This window comes from Ascidiella aspersa, chromosome 8, assembly GCF_963924565.1.
Source record: "Ascidiella aspersa chromosome 8, kaAscAspe10.2, whole genome shotgun sequence".
In the NCBI taxonomy this organism is placed as follows: domain Eukaryota; kingdom Metazoa; phylum Chordata; class Ascidiacea; order Phlebobranchia; family Ascidiidae; genus Ascidiella; species Ascidiella aspersa.
In genome coordinates this window covers 8,135,779-8,153,873 of record NC_139454.1, presented here as the reverse complement: position 1 = coordinate 8,153,873, position 18,095 = coordinate 8,135,779, and the positions used below count along the sequence as shown (strand labels likewise).

At 40.4% G+C, this 18,095-nt stretch overlaps 1 protein-coding gene across 1 annotated transcript in view; it reads right to left on the bottom strand.

The window, feature by feature from the left end:
• Window positions 1–3,221: 3,221 nt before the first annotated feature.
• LOC146135631 (FRAS1-related extracellular matrix protein 2-like) overlaps window positions 3,222–18,095 on the bottom strand; it is a 128,954-nt gene continuing 114,080 nt past the window's right edge. Inside the window, exons 33-44 of the mRNA XM_083395983.1 lie at window positions 17,880–17,965; window positions 17,255–17,457; window positions 16,332–16,563; window positions 15,805–15,951; window positions 15,045–15,144; window positions 11,744–11,933; window positions 10,819–11,051; window positions 10,291–10,425; window positions 9,633–9,759; window positions 8,641–8,828; window positions 6,525–6,678; window positions 3,222–4,770 (exon numbers count right to left, since the gene is read on the bottom strand). Coding sequence (XP_083252109.1) covers window positions 4,223–4,770; window positions 6,525–6,678; window positions 8,641–8,828; window positions 9,633–9,759; window positions 10,291–10,425; window positions 10,819–11,051; window positions 11,744–11,933; window positions 15,045–15,144; window positions 15,805–15,951; window positions 16,332–16,563; window positions 17,255–17,457; window positions 17,880–17,965 — 2,343 coding nt within the window. The 3' untranslated portion in view covers window positions 3,222–4,222. The remainder of the gene's footprint in view (window positions 4,771–6,524; window positions 6,679–8,640; window positions 8,829–9,632; window positions 9,760–10,290; window positions 10,426–10,818; window positions 11,052–11,743; window positions 11,934–15,044; window positions 15,145–15,804; window positions 15,952–16,331; window positions 16,564–17,254; window positions 17,458–17,879; window positions 17,966–18,095) is intronic.

Genomic DNA, 18,095 nt, shown 5'->3' with positions numbered 1-18,095 from the left:
AATGATATAAACCGACTAAGTCATTATATTTGGAATCAGTGATGGTTTACAAATGTGCGAAATTGTAATTGGTTAGGTCTTCATATTTCCATGGTAACTTGTCAATAGGCGAAGCAATACCTTGGTGAGTTAAGCTAGTGTTCTGTATATATGTCTTCGTTTGAGTAATATTAATATTAGATGACAGTGTTCTGAACATGCAAAGTTAAGTTTAACTTTGTGTTGCCTTAATTCTCTTTTTAAACTTGCACTCAGGTCGTAGAGAAACCTACGGAAAAGCTGTTACCGGGAATTAGTCGGCCTAATGAAAACTCGCGTGCAAGTAAGGCATGGTTAGGATCAGAGTGGTAGATAAATCATTTTGAAATGACTTGAGTCCCAGTCAAGACCTTTGCAAAATAACTTAAGTCCAAGTCTTTAGCAGAAAAAATACCAGTCCAAATCACCGATTGCTCAAGTCAAGTCCTGGTCAAGTTATTGCTGGAGCAAGACAATTCCAAGTTTAAGTCATTGATATAACATCAGAACGGTAAACTATTGAACTTAAAGTTAAACTCGTCAATGATATCGAAATGAAAAATATTACCCAATAAGCAAACTGTAGCAGGCAAATTGTTTTACGCGCAAAATCGAGATAAATAAACCAATCTTAAGAAAACAGTTCCATAAAAACACTAAGTTATTTGATACAATGACTCAAGTCCAAGTCAAGTAATCTGTCCAAAAGACTCAAGTCAAGTCAAGGAATTTGAACACAGTAAATTAAATCAAGTTATTTACTTTATACCGTTCTAAACTTTTTATAGACACATAGACAATCTTTGTGTATTTAAGAACGTGTCGTAATCCTTTGTCTTTTTGAGAAGTATAAACCCATATCTTTAATCTGTAGCTCATTCTCCAGTAACAGTTTGTTTAGTTTATAAATGGCAGCTCAAATTTTTTCGTTTTGCTAAAAATGCCTAAAGCTGTTTATAATTTGAAGTTTGGTCGTTTTGAAAAGCAATATTGAACACCACAACAATGGTATGTTTCTTATCATGCAAAAATCTTCGGAATATAAATACACTATTTTAACCTTAGGGCTAAAATGGTGACTTCAATTTCTGACTAGTCGATTTCTTAAGATTTTAATGCCCTAATATTTCACAAAAAAATCACAAGCTGCAGATCTCGTGGGAGATGCGGTTTATTATCACACTGGGCGAAGAAAAACACGAAATCCAGCCGCTTTTTTTTGCAAATAGGGCGAGCGAGCGCGGTACCGCATGGTGGCGCCAGACGGGTCGACCACGAAACTATGACAAAACGAATTGCCGCCGGGTGGCGGTAGCGGGTCACACGAGCGTAAGCGAAAAATGCAATTTGTTGTGCTTAATACGAGCAAGCGAGCGAGCGGGCGAGCGAGCGCTAAAAGGTATAAAATATATGTAAAAAACACGAGTGTAGCCGCGCGATAATGACACGGGTAAGGACAAAGTTGTTACGAAACGAACAATATGCTGTATGTGTTGGTAAGGAGAGAAAGTTACGCGAAGCGAAACAAACAAACAAAACAACAGAGATTTTAAGCGTTAAAAACAACCGGTAACTGACCAAACGATCGTTGTATTTTTGAGTCATAACTAATGCCTATAGTTTTGTTTCGCCCTAATGACACTTTAAGCCTTTCGATTTGGTGAAAATCGTCGTCGAAACTCCCCTTGTACACCGAAAAATTATAAATGAGTTCTCCGATTTTTTGTTTGGATGTTTAAATGGTTATTTACCCCGGCGCATATTTTTTGCCAATAGTCGACACAGACAATTTGTGTTTCTCTACAAAACATTATTGCTGGAAGGTGGGAACTCTACTTCTGCTATTTTTGAAAAGGCCTAAAATAAAAGCGGATTATTTAAAGTGAGACTAAATGTCGATTTAGAAGCCAAAGTTTAGCCGACGCAATGACAGGTCAAAACATTAGCGGCAAAGCGAAAGACGCAAAGCAACAAAGTTTGGCGCGTTGGTACAGAATTAGAGGGGGAGGTAAGGTACATAGCGGAGCAGGGGGGTAATTCGGCCACCGAAAGGTTGGTTGGGCGTGGGTGCGAAGCGAAATCGCAACAAAATAAATAAGGACTACTGGCAACTACCGCTTAACTGGAAAAGCTTTGTTCACTTCTGTCGTTTTCGTTGAACGCCGGACTAAACTTCAAAAGCTGATTTTTGGCAACGCAAAAGCCAAGTTCTCGGAAGGTGTTTGATATGCATGGGTTTTACAACATTTGTGATTTTTTGAGCCCTCGCAAGAAAACATATTACAATAATTTTGGGACGTTAAGATCTTACAATAGGAGCCAATGCATTTTGGTGGGCGCCTATTCAAAGCAACGCTAAATAGCTGGGCGCAAAGATTTCTACAGCAATCGCTATGCAGTCGTAAATATTTGGGATTCCCAATTTTGCCAGGCATAGTTTTTAGGCTGTGAAAAACCATGGGTTTTTGTGTTAGTCGGAAGGATGAATTGTCACTAGATACGATAGCACGCCAGATTGGTTCAAATAACACCAAGGCAATTGGTAAAGACGCCTTAATGGTACAGGTTAATTGGATCAACGCTGACCGTAAGTGTTAGCATATGACAGTTTAAATAAAATATAGCTGTTGACGCGTTCTTTGGGATTCCTCGTTGGTCCGTAGCGAGCCTAGGGTGCGGTTTGCGTTCACGCGGCGGTCGTAGAGCAACAAAACTGGCGAAAAACGGCGCTTGAAATAGGTTAAATATATGTTCGGTTAGTTCAAAACACAGCGTAAAGGGTCTCAAGAGACGAGAAAAAGCCGCCAAAATAAAACGGCGACACAAAAACGGTTAATTCCGCGCAATGGGCGGACTGAGCAGGTAAAAACAGGCCGAAAAAAAACAGATAAACGAGCCGGGTCCAACAAAAGGCCGCGAACGGCCCGGATTGCCACAGCATGAAAAACAGGGTGTCGGGACCGCAACAGTTGCTGTACAAACTAGATGCTGATTTGGCGAACTGAAGGCGCGTATATGGATGACAAAGCGGTGAAAGGTAATGTCCACTCTCTAAGCAGTGTCGTCGTCGTCAAACTAAGTTTTCAAACGCGGCGTTTTTTCGTTGAAATTCGCACGAGCTTTTTGAAGCAACAAGCGCCTTACTTTAACAGTCGCGGTTTTGTTTGTACTTTGAAATAAGGTTTGTCCGATAATATCGGATGGAAATTGATACCCGTACCAAGTGGTAGTATTGCAACTCGTCCGATACTAGAGTGGTATCGCTGCCGATCCGTTACTCAAAACGAATTTTAGTCAAGACTTGCGACCTTACTTTTTGTTTTTTACCCAATAAGGCATACTTATTAACACATAAAAGGTTAATAATAACTCGTAATAACTAAACTTCGTAGCCCTTAAGCAAATTGTGACCGAAAACACCTGAAACGAATTATCTGTGAAGGTTTCAACTTCACATTTTTGCTTTTTTAAGCGTAGTAATGACGTCATTTGGTATCGGATCGGATCGCGGTACGATTTGCCTCAAATATCGGTTATCGGGATTAAATGTCAAGTATCGTACATACCTATTTGAATCTAGCTAAGTAAAGAGTTACGGTCGAATTATACCACGCAGGGGCACAAGGCACTTTATGCTTCAGACACTGCGTAATGTGTTGCAAACTCGTACCGACATCACCCTAGGGATTTGCGCTTTGGTGAACACACAGTCAATGGCGTCACCTGCCGGTCAAAGTCGAAATAAAAAGGCCAACACTAGGTGGCCGACCTCCAGGGCCTTTCTTTGAATAAATACAAAAAGGAAAACGAGGGATTGTCGCGAGTCGGGGGAAACGCACTAAGCTAAGTACACTTTTTTGTAACAGTTGCGCATATACCTGTACTTATGTCGAACCTCTACCGTTTTGTTCAGCGGGCAACTGCACGTTAGCAGCGCCGCGGTCTAAAAATTTACCACAAAAAATCTAAAGTTTTCTAAACCCGCCGGTAGACGTTGGTCTCTCTCTATCTACAAAATACATATATAGGTATGTTTCAACGTGAAAAAACAACAACAAAACAACAGGTTAGTATAACAGCCGGAGTGGGTGCTGAGAAACCGGGGCAATTTCCTAGCTAGTTAATACCGAGTTGTGTGCCGGCCTTCGCGGCGAATCAGGTCAGGGCAGGTAAATAACAATAAAAAACAACCGACGGGCAGAACTCAGACCTCCGAGCCGTCGGAGCTGCTGTAGCCGCTGCTGTTCGACATCGTGCCGCCGGCGCCGGCGCTGCGGGCTTTCGAGCCTCGTTTTCCGGCAACGACGATATGCTTGCCGCCCTTGTAGCGGCCTTTGCTGGCGACGTCCTTTGGCGCCTGGGCGGGCTCGCGTCGCTTGTAAAGCACAACTCCAACCACTATGACAACCACAGCCAAAAGAGCGGCGGCTCCGATTATGAGCGCCAATATAGGAAAGGAAGAATCGGAAGAGCCGCCGCCATCAACGTCGAACTCTCCATCAGCATTACGACCGCCGCTTAGATCCGCGTTTGTCTTGGCCTTGGAAATGAGCTTGATGTGCATCATCTGCGTGCCTCTGTCTTGCTCCTTGCCGATTGTGGAGGCAAGGTCCTCCTCCGCCGCTCGTCTTGCTCTTCTTCTTCCCTCTCCTGTCCGCGTGAGGGCGTGGTAGGTCCGCACCACCGAGCGTCGCTTTCGCAGGTCGCTCGACTTGACCGTGTAGATGGTGTGCATGTACCATTCCTTGCCCACTGCCGCCTGCGTAAACAGAACTGATGTCAATAGGGATGTCCTATATGGGGCATTACCAAAATACGTCTTCGCCATGCTTAAACAACAAAATTGATGAAATTGTAGCGTTCAAAACTATTTTCTTACTGGATTGGTAGACCGAAATTCGCAAGTTTAGAACTTTCAGTTGTTAACCTAGAATCGCTGCGTTGGCTTCCAAGACTATTCTCGTTTAATTAATTTAATATCGGATCGGCACCGATACCACCCTAGTACCGGACGAGTACCGACACTTGACATCCCTAGTTGTGAAGATGCGTCACTTGTGGTAACTTTACACAGGGTTTCGAACCGTTTAGGAAATACAAATTTCAACTCTAAACCTAACTTATAGTCAATTTCAAAATGGCATAATGTCAGCTGTTTAATTATATCCTTATAAATACGACTTGGATCCGGGTTCAATTCAAGTCGTTTGCGACATAACACAAGTCCAAGTCAAGACATTTACAATACAATCAAATCGAACGAAATAGTTAGATGGCAAATAAACAAGTCCAAGTTAAGTCATCATATAGGTAACTTAAATTGAAGTTGAGCCATTTTCGAACACGATTTTCATTTCTCTGAATGTTTTCTCTTTTGTTTTGTCCCGATTTTTCTACAACACTTTCGACCCAAGCCCCTTACGACACAACTCAATATCAAAGCAAGTCATTCTGGTGTTGTCAAGTCGATATTGTAGTACAAAATCGTAAAGATACTGTTAATAAAAAAATTAGACATTAAAAACGAATTTCGATCTGGTATAGGTTTTATAGAATTCTTCAAGTTGTAAGTCAAGTAAACTGAACGGGTATGAGTAGCTGTACGTTTTTGGTTATCTTGTAGTTGCCTTGATTGAAATCGAAGTTGAACATAAAGCCAAAGTTTGTCCGCTATACGGAAGATGTTGCGATAAGAGGCCAAGACTGGAACAAAATGACAGACAGGCTCGTCTCGATTGCGCTAACGATTTTTAGCGCCGACAAAACGGAAGTGAGTTACGCGAGAAAAGGCGCAACAGCCGGATTAAAGAGACGCTCCGATTTCGCCGCCTACCTATCGCTTTCTGTAGTAACCACAAATAACGCTTCTTTAGCAATCGGCATACCGCGCAAACTGGGGGCCGGTATTTTTGGTCTTGTTTTGGTGCCGCAATTATTTCGTTTGATGGACGCGCGTGTATTGATAAGGGATAAAAAACGAGATCGCAATTCGGTTTCCGAACTAAAAAAAACTTTAACTTCTTGGCAAGCGTGTCGCCGTTTATTTAACGTTAATGCAAGCGTAAAATTTTGAATATATGAGAAGTACTACAAAATCAAATTTCGTTAAAATCTTATAAATCAGTATCACAAAAAAATGTTTAACAATGAGTGACCGAGGTTTTAATTTGTGTTTTATATTCAGAAATATATATCAAAATTTCTTGAATACTGTTAATAATGGAAAATAGGTTAAATTCGCCCTTGATTGTTAGCTGTCAATTTAAGATATTCATTCCCTATAGTTCACTGTTACCTAAATTAGGAAAAATTAAGTTGTGCACGGCCCGAAATATAGTATAAAATTAAATAGTTTATCGTCATTCAGTAAAAATACGCCTATCAGGGTCAAAGCGAAGGTTATACGAAAAAAGGAAAAAAAACTCTATTCTACAACACGAGGTAGGTATACAGCATACAAGGGTTAGCGCTAAAACATGTACATATTCAGGATGCGGACTGCGGACGACTTACGGTGAAAAGCGGAGCGGATCCCAGGCGGAAACCGTCGGTTCCAGGTTGACGGACGATGGGAAGCGACTCTGGGTCGTCGAGAGCGAGGCGAGCGTTGAAAGCGACGTTGTCGGCGTTGGTGTCTTGCGTGTCTGGCTGCTCCTTGTCCTGGGATAAAGAGATAAGGATTTATTAATTTCCGTGAACTGCGTGTCCGGCGAAAATAGATTATATACATTTCAGTGAGATTTGGATTAGAGCGAAGAAGTTTGCTTGACAGATAAACCCGGCAATTCAAATGAAGATTACTCATATTTAACGTATGTACGTCTACATCATTAATGATGGTGGGAGTCTGCACACTGGCTGCTCCTTGTCCTGGGGTGAAGAGATAAGGCTTGATTAATTTCCGTGAACTGCGTGTCCGGCCAAAATAGATTATATTTGTATAAGAGAGGGATTAACGACGAATTTTTTACGCTATGTTTATAAGTTAGGAAAGTCGGCAATCATTACCAAGGTTTCACAATATTCAACTTAAATCACCAAGGCAATCTATTTTTACTTGATGAACGATTTAAAAAGTTTTATGCTCATCAAACAATTAAAACTCATGTTGGATAAAAAGGTAACGTTGTCAACAAAATAGAAACATTGAAGTACAACTGTTCAATTCTGTAGCAGTATGTATGTGATAAAAATCAAAGGAACTAACAGAATACAAAGACTATATTGTGTAAAAGTTTCTAAAACATATCTAAACGATTATATTTGTATAAGAGAGAGATTCGGATCGGAGTCTACTCAAGTCTGCTTGGCAGATAAACCCTGCATTTTAAATGCGTATTACTTATATTTAACGCGAGTGACTATACGTCTACACATTAATGATGATTGGAGTACTCTTTAGATAAACTGATACATTATTTTTCAACAAATCAATGATTTAGAAATATCTAAAAATTTGTAACACAACTCAATTTTATTTCTGTTTTATGACAAGTGATTTCCTCAATTATCAAAGTCTCCTCTACAATTCGAAATGGTTAGGAACAACTATGCGACAGAGTAGCCTATTCTAAAAGGGTGGCCATATTCGCCAAAGTTTACCAGAAATTTATCAAACCTTTAATTTAAAGAAGGCGGACGAAACCAAAGCTTTCTGGCGTGCCGAAAAATAGAACGGCGTGCCGAAAAAAAGGCGTGCCAAAAAAAAGAAAAAAAATGAAGAAGACCAGACGATAAATGACCGGCGTGTTAAGGGTTGGGGCAAGATGTAGTCAACGACTACAGGGCAGCAGGCGAGCCGGCGTCGCTTCTCTGTTTGGGGGGATTACACGGAGACCTCCGTCATCACCCCTTAAGATAGAAGCAACAAAACCCCCTCCCAACCCTCGTTCAAGGCGGGCTTTAAAAAGAATCAACGAAACATATAATGGACATTGGGCCAGACAGTTTGGCATCAGACGCTCTGCATGTGTGTGTGTGTGTGTTTTAAAGTATCAGTCCACAGGCCACTGTTTCTATTTTGCAGCGTTGGTGCTAAAAAAGCGCTTTTGCGCATGTGAAATGGACAGCGGTCCGATAAGTGGCCTTTACAAATGATGGCGATGTCTGCAAAAGGCGCCTTTCGGAGTTGATAAACGATGAGAACTAAACGAGCGAAATATTTTGCCCACGTTTCAGGAACATTCCACCTCAAACCAAACCTATTTGGGTCAAGGCCACCTTGTGAATGCTGTACAGTGCACACATATACAAACCGGTTTGCACGAAGCCATTTCTGTTTTTTGTAAAAGCGTTTAATGCTTATTTACCTAATAAATTATTGTGGCAAGAGTTTTGCAAGGAGAAAAACAAGTCTTACGAATGTGGTTATTTAACTTTTCCTTGCGACGCTTTTTGTTGTAACAGAAATCAAAATATTTGAGAACATTCTAAAACCGCAGTTGAGATTAGACACGAACCAAAATCGTTTTTCGACGCCCTTAAAAAATAAACGACGCACCAGGGCGTCGCGACTCACATTTTGCGAACCTCTGTTTTACAATATCCCAAATGCTCGAATCAAACTAAATTGTAACTCTAACACGAAAAAATGGTCAACAACCAGCAAATAGGACTTCTTACCAGCACTTTGTATCGTTTGCGCAGGTTCGGGCTGTCAGCCAGGCAGCCGTACTCGCCGTTCTCCGGGTTGTACTTGGGAACGTATCCGTCGCGTCCGCAGCAAACGAACACCTTCTCAATGTTGGCATCGAACGAGCTTCCAAGCTGCTGAAGAGGATCCACAACCACGCGACCGAATATCTCGGCTCCTAAAGAAGAACACGAGGAAAAGAAGAGGTTAGATTTTTTTGTGATTTCGTATAGGGAAGGGGTTCTACAATTTTTTTTACCGCCGACCCCTAGTTTTTTTTTGGTTCGCGTTGACCACGGTAAGCAAATTTTCAAAAAATAAGTCACACATTGACGTCACCATCAAATAGACTTCAGAAATATGCTGATGATTTAGGTTAAATGGATTCTAAATACATTCAGTGCTTAAACGCTGTTTTTTAGTTAAACTCTTTTCTTTAAAAAGTGATTACATCTTAAATATACACTAATATTTCAATTTGGCCTTCATGGACCCCAGTTAAAGAACCCCTGGTTTAGGGTGTCCAAGTCTCGTTAGACATTCAAATATTTCATTTTTCTGTTTATAGATATGTAAGATGCTATCAGGAGTGCGTTTGCTACTTTAATAATGAGTAAAGGATTATTTTAGGTAGTTTTAAAATATTGAGAGTCATACAAAATACTTATAGACGGTGACATCATGCATGCTAATGAAATCATTTGATGAAAGACTACAGCACACAATGATGGTAAAGCCTATTGGACCTTTAATCGAAAACGTTTATATTTGTAAAAAAAACTTCTCACCATAAATCCACATTGACTAATAATGAAATATAAACGAAAGCCAACCACGTATAAAATCGTAGCCAAGAAATTTAAGTTTGCTTTTATACCCAATGGAATTAGTCTAACATTTTTCTGAGTACTACGTCATCTATAAGGCTCTTTACTACCAGTTCCAACATATTGCGGTGTTGGTTTCTGTTGAAAAAACATACCTTCAGTGAAAGCCACGTCGCCCTCCTCAGAAAATCCCATCGAACCGTCGCTGAGGTAGAGAGCCTTCTTGCTGAGAAGGTAGAAGTTGGTGTCGAGGCTGAATTCTGCTGCCACAGGGTCGCTGACCTGAAATAAATCACCGCAAAAGCATATAAGTGTTAATTCTATAGATGTCAAACATGCAAACATTATGGAAATAAGAAATTACCGAATAAATTCCAAATTATTTGACCATAATGGAAAGGGACTTTCGAATTTAAAGCCAATATGAATCAAGCTTACAAATTCTTGAAGCCAAAGTTCTCTGTCATTTGTTTACTAAATCAGCTGTAATAAACTGCTGAGTGCAGAGTGCAAAAAGAGATTTAAAAATCAGTGGCTATTTTTTAGATTTAAAAACGTTTTAAAGGTTATGCGTCGGTAATACTTTTTACCATCCCACATTATTAACAAATCATGCTCATAGGCTCAGAATTTTAGATTTAAACGTGTGACTTATCTTTTATCGAGCTATACGGCAAACGGATTTAATGGAATGTTTAGGTTAAATTTTCCCTCTAATGTTCGAGTTTTTATGCTTGTGTAACAAAAAATTCTCATTAGTACAAAAAGTAAAAATCTCAAAGGAGTACTTTAGCCTTAGAGGTTTAGTCTCACCTGCTGAAACCTAATGTCCATGTCAAAAGTGAGCGGCTCCCGTGGATTGCAGACGATCGGGATTGTGTAAGCTTGGCCTGGAGGCGATGTACATGGTATCAGCTTGATCGTGTAACTGCCGGAGTAGTCGCGGATCTGAAGAAGGCAAAAACATTCTATTTCAAAAAAATATGTCCGAAATTATGCAATTTTTACGGAAAAAATGCGATCTGCGCATGTTTTGCATTCCACCAAGTTTCCAATTATGTTGATAAGCTATTTGGGGCACGTCTCAAGATTTAAATAGTTCAAAAGCATATCTAAACCTTACTCCAGTGACAAACTGAATGTGTAAAATATAAAGATATTTCCTCGCCCTTACACGTAAATGACGACAATCATATGAAAGCAAGTACTCTTTAGACTTCCCTATCTTAGTTAAATTCATTCATTAATAAGCTAAGTTCTAGTTATTTAAAAGAGAAATATATTTTTCCACAAAATAAGGCATGATCAGTCTCTTAATTCGAATGAATTCATAAAACTTACGGCGTAATCGGAGACAAATGACCACTCCTGTCGCGGATTGTTATAGGTGGTCTCGCTGCGCACAAGATTCAGGGACATCTCGAGTTCTGGGTGGGCGGCACTCATGACCATGGCGGCGCCGTCGGCACTGGGGTGCTCGGCCACGAACTGACCCCGGAACCGGGCCTCGGTGCGGAACTTCACCACTAGGCGGCCGTCCTCTTGGATTCGCATGCTGGTCGGGTACAGGTAGCCTGTGACGGGTTGGGAAAAAGAGAGGCACGTGAAAATCGGCGACAGGTGGAAGGCGGCATTTTATATAGGTAAATTTGTGGGGAATATATTCGCCGGTGAAAAACCGCGGTGCGTGAAAATCGGATGCGTTTGAATGCGGGATTTTATAGAGTTAAATTTGTGGGGAATTTATTTTAACCTGTGGTGAAAAGCCGTGGTGTGGGGAATTTTTTTGGGCGTGGGGGGGTGGGAATTTTTTTGGGTGGTGAAAAAGCGGGGTGTGTGAAAATCGGCAGCGTTTGAATGCGGGATTTTATAGAGTTAAATTTGTGGGGAATTGGGGAATTTATTTTAACCTGTGGTGAAAAGCCGTGGTGTTGATTTTTTTGGGCGGTGAAAAAGAGGGGGTGTGTGAAAATCGGCGGCGTTTGAACGTGCGATTTTATAGAGTTGGATTGGTCGGGGAAATTATTTTGGCCTGTGAAAAAGAGCGGTAAAATTAGCGATAGGTGGAAATGCAGGATTTTTTACAGTTGAATTAAATAAGAAAAAAATAAGGTTGTATAACTTAAAATAAAGATTGTATACCAATAAATAATTATTTAATAAATTGTAAACAAAGCCAATATAAAGCTCAATATAAACGCTTTTTTGTGCGTTTATCTGAAAAAATTAACAAACTCAAAAAAAAAAACTCCAAAACAAAACATACCTTGTAGTTCCGCTTCGGGGGGTGTTCCGATGCCCTTTTCCCACAAGATGGCGGTATCGTACACGAAGGTGAGTCGGAGTTCGGTCTGTTGGTCGAAATGTTGCCATCCCTTGCCGACAGGGGAGTGGAATATGTAGGAGACGTATAGAGGAACTTGAAGCGACACGTATGACTGTGATTGGTCCAGGACCTGAAATCAAAGTGTTTGTAATTTTAGTGGTTTTAGCTGTTGTTTGTGGTAAAATGTGTTTTTTGAGTGATTTTAACAGAAATATACACTCCGAAGCTGTGAAACTGATTTGCATTGACAACTCTGAATTGACAGGTTTAATGTTGGCCTGAAGTGGACTCAACATTTTTAAAGAGAAAATAAACAAACACGAGTAGAGCCTTAGATAATTCACCATTGTTTCTATTATAACCTATACTTCAAAAATAAAAAAATAATAGTTATCGTACAAAAGTACATTTTAAGTTCATAATATAATTGAAATGAAACTAAAATTTGTATAAAAACACAAACGTATTTCCAACCCTATATTGTTCGTTATGCTTTTGTAAATACATTCGCCATTCAGCGTAGAAAACGGTTTTGAACGATCTAATTCAAACATCAAAACAGTTGCACAAACTTAAGTTTTTGTTTGGATGCTTAATAAATAAAATCCAAATAAATCCGAGTTTTACATTTTCCACGTTAAAAAAAACGTTTGTTTCACACGTATATACCGCTTGAACTTCCATGTATAACCCACTACGATACAGCATTTCGCTGCAGAACTTGGAGATATTTGGGTCGCGAAAGTATTTTAGGAGGGTCGCAAAGCATTTCTAAATGTTACAGTTTTCTATTAGATCGGTAAATTATTGCATTATCATTACGTAACATTTATGCTTGATCTGATAATATCCAATATGCAAGCTTAGTTTCGCATCAATAGTAAATTGCATGCTTAAACTCCCATGTATAACCCACTACGATACAGCATTTCGCTGCAGACCTTTGAGATATTTCCAAAAAAGGCAAGAAGGTATGATGAATTCCATCAACGAATTAACGTGTTTATTTAAACTAACTCGATAGCTTTTTGGCCAAAAGAAACCAGTCGGTATATACCGCTGTTTGCCGAGACACGATCGCGTAACTTAAACTGCACGCCATTGGCCCAAAACATGACGGTTTAAGAAGCTTGGGCGACGCATAAATTAAGCCCGGAATGTGCGAAGACAAACCAGACGCAGAGCCATTAGAAGAAGTCAAACAAACGCGATTTAAGCGCGAATTCAAAGCCAAGTGTTAGTGGCCGGTAACCTAACACCCAGGTCGAAATTCGCCGGCTATTTAGGCTGGTACGTGTGTAAATAGTGCCACATTCAAGCGGATTGTTGTGTACAACCACACGCCGAATAACGCACTTTAACCGCAGCGCTGGGTTTTCATCGCGGCTTAATAGGGGGTAATGGCCGGGGTCTTGTTTGCCCCCGAAAGGCCACACTCTCCATCATCGCCCGTTTAAGCTTCCCCGAGGGCGTCGAATGACGAAGGTGGGGCGTTGATAGGTTACAGGGGGTAAAATTGCCACCGAATTTGTGTTTTAGTGCGTTGGGTGACTTTTGAGTGAGATAAGGTTATTTGAGCGATACCTTAAACCGTGATAAAACAGATAAGCCAAACTTTGTCAATATTCCGAGACGATTGCCCATCTGTGCACACGGAGATAGCATTAGATTGGTGCATTGACTTTCGTAAGGGTCAGGTAAACACATTTCCGTATTTACTAAACAACCTTCACCGCCTTGACGGCTTTCATCTCAACCTAACGGTAATTGTTTTTCGCTAATTTCAATAGAAATGTCAAGGTGTGCATTGCTATTTGCCCATTGTTAGTTCAATACAAAAAAAAACGAAACAGCTATGTTCTTCAACGAATTAAAAACAGTTTAGTAGGCCCTGTATATCCTGCCGTTCTAAACAAGCTAGATTTGCATATATGGCATTTTAGGCCCGTTATACAGTGTAACGCTTTGGAGTAGAATAAATTGTTCAGTGACTCTCAACACTTATTTGTAAGTCATAAGGTCATAATGAAATCCTAAAATTCTCATTTAACTGGCTAAAAAAGAAAAACGGTGAATCATTCAACTCTGGTTCATACAGGCTTTAGCATTACTTTTCAATTTTCACAAAAAAATGTTTATACTATATCAGGGGTTAAAGAAAGAAGCATCACATCGCCGCACCCCGTTTAACCTTGATTGACTGGCTTTGGCAAAGCCGTCAAACCGCAGCGAATAGGCGATGTTACGGCGGTCGGGTTTTACGGTGAAGAAAAGCCAAGTTCGGCGGCAATATATTTATCCTGGGCGAGAGAGCTCATCGCTTTGAAGGCGGCCGCCGCGTTTGCATTTTCTCGTGTTGCAAAGCTCCCAAAACACACCTTTGGTGGACACTCGATGCGCTCGCGGGTCCCAGGGGTCAAATATGAGCACAGTTTCACCCGCGTTGGCATTTCAATCGTACAAATCGTTTTGTTGAATTTGTTTTTTGAAAAGTCTACCACGTGTGGGAAAATTGGCTGTTGTTTGCGTCCGTAATTGCCCGTAAACTCATGTTCGCCGTTTCAACCGCCCACTAAACAAGGCGGGTTTTTCTTCAGTGGCTTGGCGAGCCTACAGATTGGGGCAATACTGTTTCTGTCAAAATAAATGTTTTTACTTCATTTAAAGCTCTTAAGCCCGCCGTTCGTGTTAATTGGACCACACTTTATCGCCTGGACAAACAAACACGACGTAAATCCATTTTTCGCTTAGGCACTGCCTTTTAGATCTTACGCTCTACATCAATTCTGCTTATTCTACCGAAAAAATGTTTGACACAATCAGGTGGTTTTTTGTGACAGAAAGCATTTAACTCCTTATAAAGACAGATTTATAGTTATTTCGTATAAAAACAGAACATTCAGAAGCCAGAAGTTCAAAAATGGGGTGCTTCAGAAATCCAAAATTTTGCGCGAATCTTGTCAATCTCAAATACCCTTTTGCTGGGAATTAATTTAGTATACTTAACCTCCTCATATTACGAATGGGTTAAGTTAACAAAAAATTCCGCGCCATATTTAAGAATCTCTCAAGTCACACTGGTTTGTCTCAGCACACATTTTGAAACCAACTGTTGCCAAATTAAGAACCAAGAAGAATTAGGCGGATATCAATAATATCAAAGACAAAACTGGGTCAACGTTTGTTTTGTCCATATTCGCCAAAATGTGTCGAGCAAATCTGTAAGTAAGTCGTTTTTTACCTGTCCATCTGTCCCCACGTTTCCTCCGCATTCAGTCAGAAGTTCCGACATGTCGTAGTAGCTCGTGAACTCCCAGAGACAGGCCTCCAAGTTGAGGTTTCTGCAATCGTACGCATAAGGATGATTACGCATGGGTCGCGTCCTATTGATAAGGACCTTTACATGCAAGAAATCCTAAACTGGTCTTGATGGATGCAAATAACGTATACAGTTAAAGGGTGCCTTTACAAAACTGTAGGTGCACGGCCACCACAAAACTTTTGCATCCTTGTCCAAAAATGAAGCCCATATAATTGTTCTTTTCCAAAGACAGTGAAAATTGTTAACCCTATTGTAAAGTGAATGTGTTCTGTTGATAAGGGCCTTTTACAAACGGCGAAATTGTAACCTAGCCTAAATTGAGCAAAATATTTACACGAGCGGCATACAAAAGTTTCAGTTTCAACGTGTACAGTTAGTTAAAGGGTGCATTTACAACAATGGGGGTGTACGGACACCAATATTTTTTTGCATCCTTGTCCATAAATGTAGCCCATATAATTTTTTTTTTCAAGGACAGCCTGTTTTATTTTTCTGCCCATTCGTAAAGTGCAAAAAATGTATAGAGAATAAAAGACGAAAAAATAAAAAGTCTTGACCCTAAAAAATCCCAGAAAATTATTGCCGGAAAATACACGCCCACTAAATTTACGAAAACCCCTTAAAAATACCATACAAAAAATAGAAAAATAGCATAAATTAAATAGAAAAAATCACTTACCTGTAGAATCTTAGCGTGTCGTTTCCACGCAATTCGGGGCTGTAGAAGTAGGGGTAGGCCGCGCTAACCACGTTCGGGTTACGGGTGGCCTCGCTCAGAAAGCCGTGCTTTGTCACAATCTCGTCGAAATTGATCACGTTCGAACATCTGCGCATTTTTTGGAAACTTGTTAAAACTAGTGTGTCTGGTTTGAGTTTTGGGTTGAACGAACCATTTCAAACTGTGAAGCTGTTTTTTTTTGTTGGACAATTGTGTTTTTGTACCCACGTTTTGCGTCCTATGTAGACTGGCAACAAAAATTACCGGCTGACGTTATCGCAATTAAAGCGAGAAAAAACGAGCTAAAATTACAAATATATAGTTTAAAAGTTAATTAGATATATTCATTTCGCACCAAAGCATCTGTACAGCACATTTCGCGTCCAATCTGCTTTACAACACAATTCACGCTTTGGATACTGCGTTCAAGATTAAAACTCGTCGCTCGAAAAGTTCCCGAGATCGCGGGTTCGAATCCGGCCGCCCACCTGTGGTTGCCGATCCGAGACCCGTCGTTGCTCAGCGCGATCTCGAAGTTGCTGAGTTGTCGGGTGCTAATTGCGGGGAGTAGGCCGTCGACGTGGGGCATCAGGACCGACACCCTGATCAGGTTGGGGTGAGTGGGGTCCGAGGGGCCCGTGTAGCGAATCTTGGCCGTAAAAGGCTCGGCGCCGACGGAACCGGGAACCCGCGGCATACAGATGCCGTGATCGCTGCTCACTGCGCGGAAAGACACGGAATGGTTAACCAAGGTGCGAATTATTTCTCTTCTGGGACAGTGGATTTTGGCTTATGGGTAACTGACCCCAATGGGGGAAATTGGCATTTGTATCGGTGTAATTTTGGCAATATTATGAGTCACTGTTTTTTCTGCAAAAAGTAGATTAAGTAATATCCACAATTCTGGTAAAATTTGATTTAATCCACATTACTAATAATTTTAATTCAAATAAATAGGTTTTTGTAATGTGATTTATACATGATTTGATCGCACGGCAAAACTTTATATTTTGCAAAAAAATTAAATTCTTAAATTAAACTTAAACATGGCGTTTTATCTGTTAAAAAATACCTATATTAATGTCGTATTATTATCGGTAAAAAATAAACGAAATATTATAAGACGTCAACAGTTTTTACTGTTATTGTGCTTTTGGCAGATTGAATTTTGAGCAGCAGGAAGTAATTAAATAACCCATCAACGTTTAGTCAACTGCCCATTATTAAATAGAGGTTGTTAAAAACATCAAGCCCGCTATCATCCGAGAAGCAGGCGTTCTACTAACCAATGAAATCACAAAAATAACCGGCGATTAACTTAACAGTACACTGTGCCCAATGCCCATAGCAGCAACAGCATACTTATAACCCGCAATTAATCGTGCCTCTGAAACAATTGCTAATTTCTTACCCGTGACCGGATTCGAAATCGATTCCAGGCCAGTGTCCCCGCTGTTAGTCACAGCTCTAGCCGCGCACGAAATTCTGCTTCCAGCCTGGAAGTAAATGCTGTCCAGTGTGATTCGATTCGTGCTGGTAAAGAAGGTGTTTTGCGCCACCTCGCGGAGAGGGTTAGTCACTCCGTCGGTGCCGCTGGGTGCCGCTATAAGCCACCTGTTTTTGCATAAAGCGATGTTCAACTTGGTTGATGTTGTTTTGTAGTGTTGTACACCTTGTTACTAAGTGCTGATTAGCTTTGTAAAGTATCACTAACTGATAACACATTTACACATTTAATAAATACTAGTTTCATATTTAAATACTGTTTGTTTCTGTTAACAGAGCTGAGTAGATACAGGGACCCCAAGGCAATGACGTTATAGAATCATCATCGGTAAAAACGGATGGCCACACAAAACAACTGACATATTACAGAACTATTCATATTTTCATAGATAAATCAACCTTAATAAATATCATAGTAAGTTTCAATTTCAAATACCCGTGCATCATCAAAGTGCAGCCTACTTTCCATGCACGTTTTTTCACTATTGGAGGGACAAAAACCTAACATTGAATTTTTCGGCTCAGCTCACCTGAACTTTGTGGCGCTGTCGTCGAGTTCTTCGCTCTCACAAAGTGACGAGACTTGCTCATACTCGCTGTGTTTCGGGTTGCAAGGCTGGAAGTGGGAAAATGACGCATTACAAAACTCGTAGTTGAATTACAGAACTCGAAATTTTGTGCATCACCAATTGAAATCCGTTATAAAGATTAACAACAAAGTGACTGATCGTCACAAATAAGAGCTT